The sequence below is a fragment of the Osmerus mordax genome, chromosome 15 (assembly GCF_038355195.1).
Source record: "Osmerus mordax isolate fOsmMor3 chromosome 15, fOsmMor3.pri, whole genome shotgun sequence".
NCBI lineage: Eukaryota > Metazoa > Chordata > Actinopteri > Osmeriformes > Osmeridae > Osmerus > Osmerus mordax.
The window spans coordinates 10,843,399-10,857,808 of NC_090064.1; the positions used below are offsets into that span (position 1 = coordinate 10,843,399).

The 14,410-nt window shown below is 40.8% G+C and overlaps 3 protein-coding genes across 4 annotated transcripts in view; all 3 read left to right on the forward strand.

Annotated features, from left to right (window-relative positions):
* The window catches only part of neto1l (neuropilin (NRP) and tolloid (TLL)-like 1, like), a 35,910-nt gene extending 34,752 nt beyond the window's left edge, over nucleotides 1-1,158 (forward strand). Inside the window, exon 10 of one of the 2 annotated variants that reach the window (XM_067252055.1) lies at nucleotides 1,101-1,158. In XM_067252055.1, the coding sequence (XP_067108156.1) occupies nucleotides 1,101-1,158 (58 nt within the window). Of the gene's footprint in view, nucleotides 1-97; nucleotides 159-1,100 lie in introns of those variants that run through there. The other variant, XM_067252054.1, reaches the window with a different exon arrangement.
* A 2,826-nt stretch (nucleotides 1,159-3,984) lies between these two features.
* Nucleotides 3,985-6,340, forward strand: timm21 (translocase of inner mitochondrial membrane 21). The gene is made up of 6 exons (XM_067251923.1): nucleotides 3,985-4,556; nucleotides 4,716-4,778; nucleotides 4,858-4,955; nucleotides 5,128-5,201; nucleotides 5,310-5,415; nucleotides 5,631-6,340. The coding sequence occupies exons 1-6, from the start codon at nucleotides 4,235-4,237 to the stop codon at nucleotides 5,721-5,723; spliced, it is 756 nt and encodes a 251-aa protein (XP_067108024.1). The 5' UTR covers nucleotides 3,985-4,234; the 3' UTR covers nucleotides 5,724-6,340.
* Nucleotides 6,341-6,914: 574 nt separating this feature from the next.
* si:dkey-118j18.2 (uncharacterized) lies at nucleotides 6,915-12,375 on the forward strand. Its single transcript, XM_067251771.1, has 5 exons — nucleotides 6,915-7,281; nucleotides 7,678-7,744; nucleotides 7,869-8,028; nucleotides 10,793-10,925; nucleotides 12,018-12,375. Exons 2-5 carry the CDS (start codon nucleotides 7,725-7,727, stop codon nucleotides 12,242-12,244), a joined length of 540 nt encoding a protein of 179 aa, XP_067107872.1. The 5' UTR covers nucleotides 6,915-7,281; nucleotides 7,678-7,724; the 3' UTR covers nucleotides 12,245-12,375.
* Nucleotides 12,376-14,410: the final 2,035 nt, after the last annotated feature.

Below are 14,410 nucleotides of genomic sequence, written 5' to 3' on the forward strand. Positions count from 1 at the left end.
AATACAAATATGCATTATAAACTACAATACAAATATGCATTATGTGACGTCTCTATGCAAAAGTTTGATATTAAACGAAAGAGCGATGACATTGCAGGTTCTGCCTCATTGGCTCATTGAGCAAACATGAATCAGAGTACAACACAACTAGGGTCTAAAAGGCAATCTCAAGGTAAGCACCCTTATCCGACAATAAACATGTTTCCATGTTTTTGTGTAGTTATCGTTTTCCCATGTAAGTCAGTGTATCAGCCATGAAAAATTTATTGTGAATTACTTTCTCGTAAATTTTGCTCTTGGTTTTCTGTTTGTTTTGACTTTTTACTTTGGTCATTTTCATCAAGATGGTAGACCTTGCTTGCGTCCATCTTGCCCTTGTGGTGGATTTCTGTGAAGTGTGTCTGTTTTTTTTTTGACACAAGTTATGTCCTCTTATTCCTGAGAACATAATGAGATTCACTAGTATTCATTAAAGCATGGACTTCAATCATATTTTGTTGAAACTGTGATGAATAAGAATGTGTCTAACCTTATGACCTTTTATCTCTTCTAGCCTCAGAGCACAAACATGTACCTCATGTTTACAGTATTAACTTCATCATGAAAAAACACTGATAGATTTTGTTCAAAGCACAGATATTATGGAGATACTGTAGTATAAATTACACATAAATATCATGAGTTACGGTAATTCCTGGAGTAAGATACTTGTAATATTATTGGAATAGGCATTTTTGGGATTGTACTCAACTTTAACTGAATTAGTCTGAATCTAACTGACCCAGGATTTTCAACTGTAGTCATTTGTTTTATGTTGTGTTAAATGTAAAGCATATTATTTCTTGTCTCTGTTGTGTAGCTCTTTCTTTGAATGTTCAACCATCATGCCAACGCAAAGTCTGCCATAGTACAATGACACGTCAATTTCTGACACAGTTTAAGGTTTAAAGTTGCAGACCATTATGGCAACTCTAAGGAGGTACTATGAGAGAGCATTCAAATGCTAGAGCTGCAAATGCTTTTGAGAAATATGGTGTCCTGTTGTTTGTTTGTGTGTTTGCTTATGTTCTGCGTTATGTTGCATTGTTTCCATCATGTAGACTTCTTGAGAATAGTGCAATCCTGGATCAGTACGAAACGGGCTTCAATGAAATATGAAAATACGGAGCTGAAATGTACACCAGCATGATGCTGAGGGGGGGGAACGAACAATGTGACAAAAGGATAACGGATAATGTTTTCACACACAAAGAACAATGTGTACATGGATACACTATAGCAGCATTGCAACACACTGACTGTCTTTGGTTAATGACTGTCTACGATGATTCAGAAGTATTGAACCTTGAATTCTAGCTGGCTACTTTCCACAGATGTTGTCAAGAAGGACATTTAGAGTGAACATTATCATTGGAATTTAAATTTTGTCACAAAGCACCTTTACTACTTACATACATCAGCCTTCACCAAGGATTACATTTATCAAATGTCTTAAGTTACATTATCCCAGCATGCTGTTGGTGCTTGCATTATGTGATAGTAGATCAATAACAATTAGCTTAATCTTTAGTTACTAACACCGGCTAAAAATATATTTTTTCGAATAAACCAAAGCAGATTATTTTCTATGACAATTGATGATACTATGGTATGACTTGTGCATGCTTTTCAATAGCCACTGAAACATTACAGTAACTAAAATCTGAATTGAATATGAATTATCCACTAATGCATTAATTATATTCCCTTGAACTGATACAAAGAAATCCCATAATATTGTCCTTGCAGTATTAATTGATTAATTTGTTAAATGCATGTTAGCTTGACTAAATTAAAAAGGCAGATTCTATGCTACATTTTGGCATTTACATTTTCAAGATTGTTCCCTTTCACAAAGTTAATTAATTACTTTTTTGTTTGTCACAACCTCTCTTATAGTAGCCTAAAATCTTTGTACAAAACTGATTTTCTAACCATAATGTTGAGAGTTAGGGGCATTTTTAAAGACATTGTGGAATATCTTTCAAGGCAGATTTTATTGATGCTTTGTAAGAGAAAAGTAACAATAAAGCAAAACCTTTTTTTCCTTTGAAAGTTTTACCTCAATGTTCCCTCTCTTCATCTATGCTCAATCAAATGATTAATGATACCAGTGAGGAGAACCATGTAAGTCCTGCACACAAAGGTAAACACATGGCCGTGGGTACACACCTTGAAAGCACAGTTTGGAGGACCACTGTCTGTTTAGATCAGACACAGTATAGCAAGAGTATAAAACAATTATTTTATTTTACATATACTGTATAAACAGTAAATATATTTATATTATTATATTATTATATCATTATACAAATTCTTATGAACATGTAAATACACTAGCACTGGGTAAAAATGACTGAGTTATTGATTACAAACATACACACCAAGTTATATCATCCACTACAACCCCACAATAATTATTGTAAAATGTATTGTATTTAAAGGATATTTCTGATCATATCTTATATTCAGCTTCTTCTGCTTCGTTTTAGTTATTATTCATTTGTTTGTCTTTTTATTTACAATATGCCAGTCTGTGTCCAGTCATATTCCATATTGTACATAGTATTAAAATGATATTGATGCTGCAGTATGCCCACCTAGTCACCTTCATGTTTAACAAACACACACACATACCCACACACAACATACATTTATAAACAGCACAGTGCACATCCTAGTTTCATCATGCTGCAGAAAAATGTTGGGGGGAAGAATGTCTGGGTCTCCCAGCCTGAAGTAATGGTGTTTTCATCTCTCTACAGATACACCAGACAGAAGCATCCCTCCTCTACATTTTGCCAGGTCTGACAACATTCAGAACTTAGCATTTCTCTCCCCCATGCATCCTGAGAGAACTCTTGCACTGAGAAACATTATCAACATAGGGTGGTGTGATGAGTTTTTTTCCTGTGCACGCATTTTTTTATTTATTTTTTTGCTGTGGATTACTAAGGTGCCCTCTACTGCTGTTCCGTAGAGACTTGGATTATGAAGCCATGGAACAGATAGACTTATCTCAGATACTGGACTGAGAAACTTTTTGAAAAAGAAAAAAGATTAAAGGAAATACCTTTAATGTACATTTGTTTGTAGAATGAAAAAACATTTGTCGTTTAAACCCTTTAATTTACATACTACGTGAGGATGCAATGTTGTTTGCTAGGATCATCTTTAGGCCTAGATGCTCGTTAATTAGCATCCCATCCTCTATGGAATGTTACAAAGTCCTGAATATCACAAAAGTATTTGAGGGTGCAAGGTAGTGCACGCACCAAGGAAATAAAAGCATTATTAGTCTCAAAGCCAGGCCAGTTCAATGTCCCAGGAGCAGCTGCCATCCCTTTAACGATGAGGTTGGTTGTTCACATCAATATTATACATTAGATCAAACAAGTTGGATAAAAACCCAAAGATTAAAAACTTAAACCATATATTGGAAATAATTATGTCTGCAATTGAACCGAAGACAGAGTTGTCGTTTATTATATTTGATATTTGGCATATCGTAGTCAACATACATTGAGTTCCACATTAACTCTTGTATTTTTATTTGTCTGTCAAAACTCAACGTGTATGTCTGACAGCCCTGTTTGTTGAAATATATTTTCTTTGGTAACAACAAATTAAGAAAATACTGTTAAAAACATTACTGTATGTTTTCAATAAACTATAAACTACTGATTCTGTGTTTCTTGCTCATTTTTGTACTGTAGGTACTTTATGCATATGTATCAAATGTAATGACGAATTCAAAGCATACTTAGTAAGGTTGCTGCTGTAGTTGTTCTCGCCAACTTCTGCCAGGGGCAATTTAGCTTTTCTATAAAAAAAATATTCTTACGTTTTAACCGCTTGGATAACGGCGTAAAAGTTGAACGCGCAAGTCCACCAATCACGTTTTGGCACTTCCCACTGTACGCAATGACGAACATGGCGTGCGCCAGACAGGCTCACAAGTAGCTTGCAAACATTACCACCTATCCATGCGTGTGTGTTGTTGCAGATAGCTTAAGTCACATATTTATGTTGTATCTTATTCAAGGTTCTTCATAACGCGGAAGGTTGTACCATAACTGCATTAAAGTTATTACAAAATATCAGCAGCATACGTTAGCTGCAAAGAGGTAAACGAGACTCGAGACTCGTCACGTATCTAGCAACCATTGATTTACCAGCGTTATTATAGGACATCATGATCTATTCGTTCGTACTAAAAAGTATGCATCGCAATTTGCAACAGGCAGTATGGATTTATAGCCCTCTGCAAATCTGCAAACGCACACAGAGCAACTTCATTCTGCAGAGACGGGGCAACTTTGTGTCGACATCCACACCTTTTTTCCATGGTATTGAGGGTCACCCCTCGATTTTAGGGAGTGTCTTGTGTACACAAAAACGAAATATTTATTTCCACACAAGCCTAAGAAATAAAATCAAACCTGAAGACACGGAGAGTGGACAGCTGTCAACCTCGAGGCTAGGAACAGCGCCGAATCTCTCGGCAGCTCAAAAAGGTAAATGCTTGCCAGTTTCTGCTTTACCCAGCTTGAGGTAGCGAGGCATATCCATAAGCGTCATATCAGACTGGTAATACGATTTATAATTCTAATACACAATTCTGGTGGTGCAGGTAATTTAAAAGTGTTATATGTTGTTGTTTTGTTCCTCCACAGTGAAGGAGGCAGGCAAAGACTTTACCTACTTGATCGTTGTGCTCATTGGACTTGGGGTGACAGGTAACATTACCCAATTGTCTAAATCAATCTACCATGCCTAATAATATCACACTATTAACATACATGTTTTTATTATCAGGGGGGTTGCTATATGTGGTGTTCCAAGAGCTGTTCTCTACCTCAAGTCCAAGCAAAATATATGGGAAAGCTTTTGACAAAACCAGGTTGAACCCAGAGGTAAGCTGGAAGGATGTACTGTAATTGTGGTGATATTTGTGCAATGAGAAAATGTATCAGTCATTTTGCTATTTCTGTAAACGTATAGATCAGTTGACTTATTTCAAATCACTGGACAACATTTGCTTCTAGTCTCTGGATATTCATTTCCCCCTCTTTATTTAAATTGCAGGTGATAGGGGCATTTGGGGAGCCAATCAAATGCTATGGTGAGACCACTCGTAGAGGCAGGAGACAGCAAGTCAGGTCAGCTTTCAAAATAATTTTCTTTCTACAGGAATAACTTTTATCTAATGACCAGCTGTAAACTGTAAGGGTAAAATAGTAACGTGTCACTATGTTTTCATTCACCAGCCATGCTGAGTTTATGAAGGATGGACTGAAACATATGAGACTGAAGTTTTACATTGAGGGGGAAGAGCCTGGACGGAAAGGGACTGTTCATTCAGAATCAAAAGAGGTCATTCTTTTAATTTTCCCTAATCATCTTGTTGATGTCATAGTGTTTACTCAAACAGGATTTCCACTGGGAACTAGTTTTGGAGACTGAGTTAAAACCACGTGTAATGTACTCAAATGTACTAACTCACTTTTGGCAGAAGTAATTGTTGTCTAAGTGGAGGGTTTAACACTAAAGTGTGTATACATATTATATATTTGTTGTTCTTTTCACAGAACCCTGAAACTGGGAAGTATGAGTTCCGTTACATATTTGTGGAGGTCGACACCTACCCAAGGAGAACCATCGTCGTAGAAGATAACAGATAATATGGTGTATTTTGGTCTGAAGAAGTGGAACTTCACAGACCAAGTGTGGTCGTTTTTCCCGTGATCACTAATAATGTTTTCAGGGAGTGTGAATGGTTTTTGCCATGTCCTTAGACTGATTAAAGGTTGAATGAGGTTACCTATTCGTAGGAGAAATGGCAGCATTTTGACAAAACGTGCAATATTTTTGTAAGTAATACAACAGATAATTGAAAGCAAGCAGCAGTCTATGCTCCATAGATCAGTACAACAAATGCATGGTTGCTTTGATGAGATGTATGTGTTAGCCGTTTATTGGAATAGGCCAATAAGCACTTACTACTGGTGGACGGTGATTGTATAATATAGTAAAAGCAGCAAAGTTGAACAGTGTTGTAACAGTAAACATTACGGTAACATACTTTTTGGGGATGTCTGGCTTGAACATGAGATGGTCAATGTCGATTGCAGTTTAACATTTTAAACAATTATGGAATGTTACTGTATATTAAGTGAAGATGCTACCGCAGTGTTTCAATAATGTTTACTTAACAAATTCTGTAGATTCTGCTATTTCTCTGCAATTGTTGCAATTTCCCCAAAAACATTGTTTTTTCTAATAAATTTAACAAGATCAGAAATATTGTGTTATGCTAAACTTATCTCTATTCAGAGGCATGGCTTTGCAATTTCTGCATTATGCTCCTGCGAGATTGGATATGTACAGTATCTGCTCATTTTAACATGATTGAAGATGTTAAGAGGATGTTAAGAAGAGGTTGCAGTATTACATTCTAGATTGATTTAGTCATATTACTAAGAGGAAACGGGCAACAATGTCCAAGGACTCTCAAGACCTGTGTATCCTTGGTTGATGCAAACACTATGATTGTCGCTAGATGGAGACAAACCCGTGTCGTAAATACAGTTTTATATACAATTAGGTATATTTGTGGAAAACCAAAACCCCGCACTGTAAAGAACGGATACAAATCAATGTACAGCATGTGTTCATACCAGAAGAGCATGCTTTGCAATTCATAGGATTCCAAGATTTTCTCAGCACGTAGGCTACCACCGGTGGGTTCCCTGAGCACGCCGCAGTGAGATTTAGGGTTGCAGACATAAGTAGAGCTAGCACTCACCAGGAAAACGAGCTTTACGTGAACATTTAGCTACGGAAGTCAAACACTGCTGCTTCCAGACTCGAGGTTTTGAGCTCCTTGACCAGACTGAAACAAAAGCCAGTCCGTCTCGAGAATTTGGTAGCTTGAGCTTGAGCGTAAATGCTCTGTTTCAATACAGTAAATCGAAATTATTAAACGGAGATAGTATCGAATTATTTCTGCGCAATTTGTACATTGAGTCTGACGCTACGCGTATTTTGTTTACAGTTTAGCTAGCATTGCTTGTATAAGTTGCTATCTAGCTAACGTGATATCTGTAAACATCCTGCTTGCCTGTAAGCAACATTTTAGCTTGCTAGTAATACAAGTAGCCTAGCGAACATATAACCTAGAAGAGTAAATATAATGACAGTTTTGGCAGACGGTTCCATATGACATTTCTCGTTGACACGGTAAGTTAGCTAGCTACCATGTTGTCTTTGTTACCTCATTTACTATATTTATAGCTAGCGTCTCTTACTAACTTGGGTAGTCTAGTTTACCAGTAGTTGCTATAGTTGCTTGTTTAAACTCGTGTGAACTTTTTTGTTATGTTAACATGCAAAACAGATCACCTAACGTTAGGTGGCTAGACTACCAACAACCTGACATATATTAGATGTGGTGGATGTTTAAGTATTGATTGTAGTAGCCAGATACGAGGTAGCCAGACACCCATGTCTGAATGCATTCCAGAAAGGTGCTGTTCAGTCAACTTTACGAGTTACAACAAGGTAGCCAGCACTAGCAGTGGGGTTTTACCCTAGGCCAGTCTGCCAATGCAATGGATCTGTCCTATTGTGTTACAGGGACGATTTGCCATACTATGAGATCTTTCATCAAGTAGTATCTCACAATGGAATTATACTGGTACATGTAAGTTACAGTCTACCCTTGGAAATGTTATGTAATTGAGTCTGAATGTCACTTAACCCTTTGTTGCAATCCCCCAACCTCTCTGAACATGACCTAATTGTCTCTGTTCTCTTTGGTGTTGTAGAGTTGTCATCATCTTCATTATTATCAAGATCTTCTTCTATGTGTGCTGGTACCGGTCACGACAGAGACAGCTGGCTGCCTACCTTAGTAACCCTCGCAACGCACAGATAGTCATCGTTGGAGGAAGGGCCTACCTCCATCAGATGTGTGAGCGACAAAATGTAAGCACATGCATGCCTCCCGTCTATCCACACTTTTTTGTTGTTTTGTACATAAATAATTTGGGGTCCTAGATCGAAATGAGGCTTTCTTTTAAACTACTTAATTGCAAGAGACAAGCTATGTTTTTTCGTTGTGAAAAAGGAAGGATGTAGGAAAGCCACTGACTCACAGTTTCAACAGAGCGCCACACAACAAGAACCTAGTCACCCTGGCTTTGTTCCTAGTCATGCATTAAAGAGAGGCACAGAAACTCATTTTGGCAAAAGACCCAGGAGATTGTCGATAAACAGTGGCCTTTCAGAGGTCCGTGGAGGTGATTTCTCTCCTGAGGGTGATTCTGCAGTTGTTTAGTCAGTTTGAAAGGAATTGTCCAATCACGTTGGGTTATTCAATGTTGTGCCTCAACACAAAAATTCAGTTATCATGTTTTGGGATAACTTGGCCTATACTTTGCTTGTGTGGGGTAGTTAGGGGACCTGTCTGTGTGTTTGTGTACGTCAACCGCGATACCTAGTGTGCATGTTTCGTTAACACATGTGTGTGACCTTCATAGCATCAGTGCTGTCGGAGACTCCTACTAAACAGAAGAGTCATGTGTGAGGGAGCCAGCGTCGGGCCTAACTGGGAGTATCCCCTACTTGTCAAATCTAACCCATGCTTGTGAAAGCCTCCGAGCCAAAAGGAAGAACCCAAACAGACAACAGAGCATGAATAACTCTCTTGAGAGACTACCATCTTCACCCTTCTTTTTGAGAGTGTAAAAATGACATCTACACAGTAGGTTTAATCTCCTCGTCCTTCTGCTCCAGGTTGTTTGTGCGCTGGCAGGCCCAGTGAGCTACTGTCTAAGACAGTCTGCTCCACAGCTTTGATCAGTGACTTGCCAATGTTTCCATTGACAAAGAGAGGTGTTTTTTTCTCTCTGTATGCTTCCCCTGGGCTGCTGTTCCTGTAGCCTTGAAGTCTTGAGTCACCTCTCCAATGTCTGCCTCGTCTGAGTTCCATAGCCACTCCTACAACACCTGGAAACAATCTTCCCAAATCAAAACTTCAAGCACTTCAGAAATCATTGTTATTGAGATTCTTAGGGAATGATTTACTCCTTCTTTCCACCCAACTTCACTCTTTTATATACTTTAATATCAGTCTAATGATATTAATGATAGTCTTTGAATAGTCTTTGAATTCTATAAATACTCTCTTGTCCAGTAGCTTACCCTTTTCTCTATGATAAAATAAACAGTCTGCTCTTTGCATGGAATACTGCATGGCTGAATGTGCTTACACGCCCAGATGAGCATCTCTTTTTTTCTCCTTTTATTTTTATTTTTTACTGCCACATAGACCCAACTCCCAGAGCGCTCTGATAACGAGCTGGCCATGGCAACTCCACCCCCCTAATGAATACACTTTACATTCCCTGCCCACAACCCCCTCCTCCCACTTCCAAGTACTATGAGTCTCCCTTGTTTTCCAGATGTGCAGTCCTGAGAAAAAAGGTTTATATTTAACTCTTGTGAGAGGACTGTTGCTCAACAGGAAAGGCTGTCAGTTTTGGCAGCCGTCCTCTGGAGATTCCAGTCAAGAGAGATTCCCATTCTGTTCCCTCAACAGTGAAGTGCTCTGCATCAAACTACAATTGTCGGTTAGCTTTTGTATCAGACCTTATGATCAAAACAAGGGTTTATTTTTGATGTGCATATATAAGACTATTTGGAACAAGCTTTTCTGGAAACTGAGTGCTAAGTGTAGTTAAAGACCAGTTCACACAAAGACCTCCTCTCCCCAACTGGTCTGTCTCAGCCACACCCTGACCTCTGAGAGGCCTAATGACCTACAACAGCCCAGACCCCACACCCCGAACCCACCAGCCTGGTTCTGCTCCACCATTCAGCTGCTCGCCTGGATCTCCTCTACCTCCCTTCTCTCTGTCTCGTTATCTATACTGAACATCTCTTTCAAACCCACGGTTCCTGTCCTCTCTCCCACCCTGTGGTCCATGATGATCCGTGTATAAATGTGAGTGGAATGTGTTTCATGAGACCCCGAGCCATCCATAACCCAGGGCTGGCTGTCTGTAAGATCTCTGGAGGGAGGCCAAGAGCAGGCCGGCTTGACAGGGAAGTACACAAGGTGGGGGGCAGTGAAGGGGTGATGCTGGAGATATAGGACAGCGGGGGCAAAGATTCTGTTTGTTTCCGTCGTTACCCTTGAGAGAGTGCCGGGTTGGTCTCTTTGCACTGTAGGATTATGGGTAACGTAGTCCCGGCTCTCAGACATTTTAGTTAGTGTTACGTTTTTAGTCCCAGTCATAAAAGACCTGGAGACTCTGACAGCTGACAGAATGATCCCATTTGACGCAACTTTATTAGTTCCCCCATGGCCGTCCCGTTGGTCAAGCAGTCTGCAGATCCTAAATCCTGTGCAGACTGGTTTCTGCTGGTTAATACAGGAGCAAGTAGAGTCAAGAGGAGAAATCACTGAAGCAGGCCTGTTTCCATGACACTCACTGTGTCTGAACCCGCAGCTTGCCGTTGTGTGTGTGTGTGTGTGTGCGCACGGACACATACTAAACCCCTTCACCTGTTCACGGCAATGTTCCCAGTCGTTATGTTGTGTGTGTGTGTAGGCTACAGCAAGTGTCGTAAGGTCATGGTCCAAAATCCAGTTCCTCTTTAAATTGTTCTCTTCCTCCCAACACCATCCCACCCCAGCCCTCCCCTCCCTCAGGTTCCTCCTGACACATGTGTTCCTCTTCCACAGTCCTCCTCCATCTGGCCCAGTTGGTATGGCGTCCAGGATGAGGGCTCTGTTGGGGAGCCCTCCGCCGCCCTCCCCCCGGCCGCCTCCTTCTCTCAGCTGGACATGCCCCCTCCCTACGAGGCTGTCTCTGGAGGTGAGGCACACTTCCTCACACACACTTCCTCACACACACTTCCCCACACACACTTCCCCACACAACCTTTTACACATTCTCTCTCCCCTTTTACCCCCCATTTACTTTCTCACACATTTACATGCATCACCACTGTCTCTATATCGACATCAGGAGGATGTGGTGAGCCCAGCTCGCAGCGCTTCTGACGGCAGAACAGAGTATGTGACCTACAGATGTCACTCTGTCTAGATCATGAACTTAGATGACTTATCTTAGACACTGCAGCATGAACCTAATACCCCAAAGTGGAATAATCATAAAATGAATATCACAGCTTAGTTACTAAAACGAAACAATGTGCAGCCTGTTCAGTACTTCTCCCCTGACACCCCCCTCTCCCCCTCCCCATGGTACAATACCAGCCCTTGGCAGCCTGTCAAACCTCTAGTCTATGCCTATCCCCATCCCAACACCACCACCAATACTGCCACCCTGCTCCCCCATTGCCAACTTGTGTAGTGGGGTCAACCAGTGTGACACCACGACTCTAAAGCCATGAGAATCAGTGGTGGTGCTTGCAGGGAGTTTAAAGGTTATGAGAAACAGCCCCACAGATCACTGATCTGACAGGCTTATTCATCTGATATGTGGTTCTGGTGTGAGATTCCCCTCGTTCCACTGCGGTGACCCGTCTGATCGGCGCAATGTCATCCATATTTCGACAGAATTGCTCAAAAGGTTATATGAATCAAAGGGTTGTCGCCAGTTTCCTTGGAAACATCGGGAGTGACGACATGTGGCGTGTGCGCGAGCTCCAAGGTGATCGTGGAGACGTGTCGTGTACAGGATGTGGTTGTCAGGGACGGTGCAGCTACCATGAGTCACAACCTCCCACTGTGTTCTTCCGGCCTCCAGACAACTTTGTCATAAAAACACCTATTTCTCTATTCAATCAAGAGCTATTATTGTTAAGGACTCATTTTGACGACAATGTTTCAGCCATAGTCAATAAAAAAGGATCAGTTGTGGCGAGTATGATCTGAAGTAGGTATGTCTGAGGCCGATGTTTCCTTGGACTGCTTTATTGACCTTCTGACCGCCCTCCCCCAGCGGATGACCTGAAGCCACCTCCGTACAGCGAGTGTGCCCAGATCGATGAGACCGACGCCCCACACTCTTCCCGCCACGCCCCCCCGGCGCTCGATGAGAGAGAGGACTCCGGCAGCATGAGTGAAGCCCCGCCCCCCTACACGCCGAGCCCCCTCACACTGCCTAGCCAGCGAGAGGGTACTCTCTGCCTCAACCAATCACAGCCCTCCGAGGGCAGATCCATGTAGAACAGTAGCGACTTGCCAACATGCCTTTTCAAATGTTGCCTTCCTCCCCTTGACCTCAGCGATCACTGCCGATCACATCTCTCTCTCATCTCAGCGGAGAGAGGATGAGGTATATATATATGTGTGTGTGTGTTTGTTGGTTTTCTAACCACACGTTTTTCTATTTTCTACTGAGGAGTGGTTTCTGTTGAGTCATGATAACAGATGATTGCATGGAGCCTGTGTGCCTCTGGATCACTCTTCCACACCTGCAGCGTCCAAACCAATCAAACAGAGTGAAGGAGGGTGATTTACACACACACACACACACACACACATATATACAGTAGGCCAACGGACGGGAGCTAGCGCTCCAATGATGGCCTTTTTTATTACTGTTATGACCAGCCCACTATTATTAAGTTAATTTACTTAGACAATACAGATGATTCACCTGATTTAAAGGTGTTCATTTTCTTCCACGCCCAACAGAAAGGCTTTTTTAGACCGAGGTGGAGTCAAGGTCAGAAAGGGCAGCGGTGATGTGATTTCAAAGCAAATCCTTCATATGAAATGTAGCTTGAAACAGCCAGAGGCTGATAACACATTAATGTACAACCTATAACAGTTTTTTAACATTGGCCTGTTCCATGCAAAACCTCACCCTGCTCTCACTCGTCTCAGGCTGCTATTGGAAGTCAGCTATTTTTTTGTTTATAATCTTTCATTTTTAATTGTTTGGTTGTATTGTGTCATCTCTATATATTGGAGACTGGCATAGATGTTGTGCCATTGTTAATGTCTCTCAGAATCCTCCCCCCCCCTCACATGTAGGGGAATGGATCCCTATGTTTGGTCCCCACTGTATGGATGACCTGATACACTTGGTGGATTGGGGGGGGTGGGGGGGTAGAAATGTATGAATCCAAACTATAGAGGGACTCAGTCATAACCCTCTAAAGTAGAAATAGGCTGGGGTTTCTGCGAATCATGTTACTATTGTGTCCTCCATTTTGTGATGACAAATCCCAGGTCTTCTCTGTCAAGTGGGATGTGTACTGACGAGCCCTTGCTTAGTCACAACTCAGAGTCCTGCTTCAAGTAAACCAGCTAATGAGCATCACAACAAAATGGTTCAGGTTGTTGATGTGGCCATGTTCATTCATGTTTATTTCCATGTCTTAAATGCTTGACACATCAAACCACTCTAATCAAGGCCTTATGCATTCTGTGGATTGAATTGTTTATTTTGTTGCGTTCATGTTTTTAGCAGTTGGGGTTACTTCTTCAATAAACACATGTTCATAATTTTGTCTGAATTATTTGTTTGATATTTTTCCCACGCGACTTGGCAAAAATAAAATATTGCATCCAGTTTCACAAATGTTTTGTTCTTATTGTAGAAATTGACAAGGAACTGCTAAACGCCCAGAAAGTTTGTTGAGAAAATGTTAGAGAAAATGTTAATAAAAATGAAAACCAGTGACTACTTCTGTAAGGCATAACACCATCTACATTATTGTATTTTGTTCAGCAGTTAGCCAACCTGTGTGCTTGTTAATAACATCAAAATGATCACCTGAGATTGGTTGTATCCTTCTATTAGCCTGTAATAGAATAGTATTAGCCTGTAGTGTTAGCCTGTAGTATTAGCCTGTAGTGTTAGCCTGTAGTATTAGCCTGTAGTGTTAGCCTGCAGTATTAGCCTGTAGTGTTAGCCTGTAGTGTTAGCCTGTAATGTATCTGTCAGCCACTTGGGGGAAGTGTTGCTCTGTTTTATAACTTCTCATTCTAAGGCACAGGCATCACATGTTGCTGATCATGTACTTTTGATGTGTTTATACAACCACAGGCCTACATTATCATTGTTTTTCTTAACTCTCAGGCATCATGTTCCTTAAGTAGTGTTGAGCAGGAGGCTATTGATGTTTATAGTCAAACTTGAAGCTTGCTAAATGAATAAATGTAAGCTTGGTTTTGTTATTGAGGAGTAAACATAATTGGGTCTGTAAAGACTCCAAATCAATATGTGCTGTCATGTTTTGGAATGAGTAGTGAGGTCTCAGGGCCATCCATTTTCTGTGTCTGTGGTTTTGTCTCATTCTCTGCAACTTGTAAGCTAAATTTACTTCCATAACAAGGAGAACTGAAATGTAGATTGTAGAACTGTTTTTGCCTCAGGGCTTC

Bases quoted from the DNA above. Each gene is read 5' to 3' on its own strand.
- si:dkey-118j18.2 (XM_067251771.1), top strand. From the start codon at position 7,725: ATGGAATTATACTGGTACAT. The intron at 8,029-10,792 runs GTAAGCACATGC...CCTCTTCCACAG, and splicing joins AGATGTGTGAGCGACAAAAT to TCCTCCTCCATCTGGCCCAG. The intron at 10,926-12,017 runs GTGAGGCACACT...GCCCTCCCCCAG, and splicing joins CTACGAGGCTGTCTCTGGAG to CGGATGACCTGAAGCCACCT.
- timm21 (XM_067251923.1), top strand. From the start codon at position 4,235: ATGATCTATTCGTTCGTACTAAAAAGTATGCATCGCAATTTGCAACAG. The intron at 4,779-4,857 runs GTAACATTACCC...TTTTATTATCAG, and splicing joins CATTGGACTTGGGGTGACAG to GGGGGTTGCTATATGTGGTG. The intron at 5,416-5,630 runs GTCATTCTTTTA...TTCTTTTCACAG, and splicing joins TTCATTCAGAATCAAAAGAG to AACCCTGAAACTGGGAAGTA.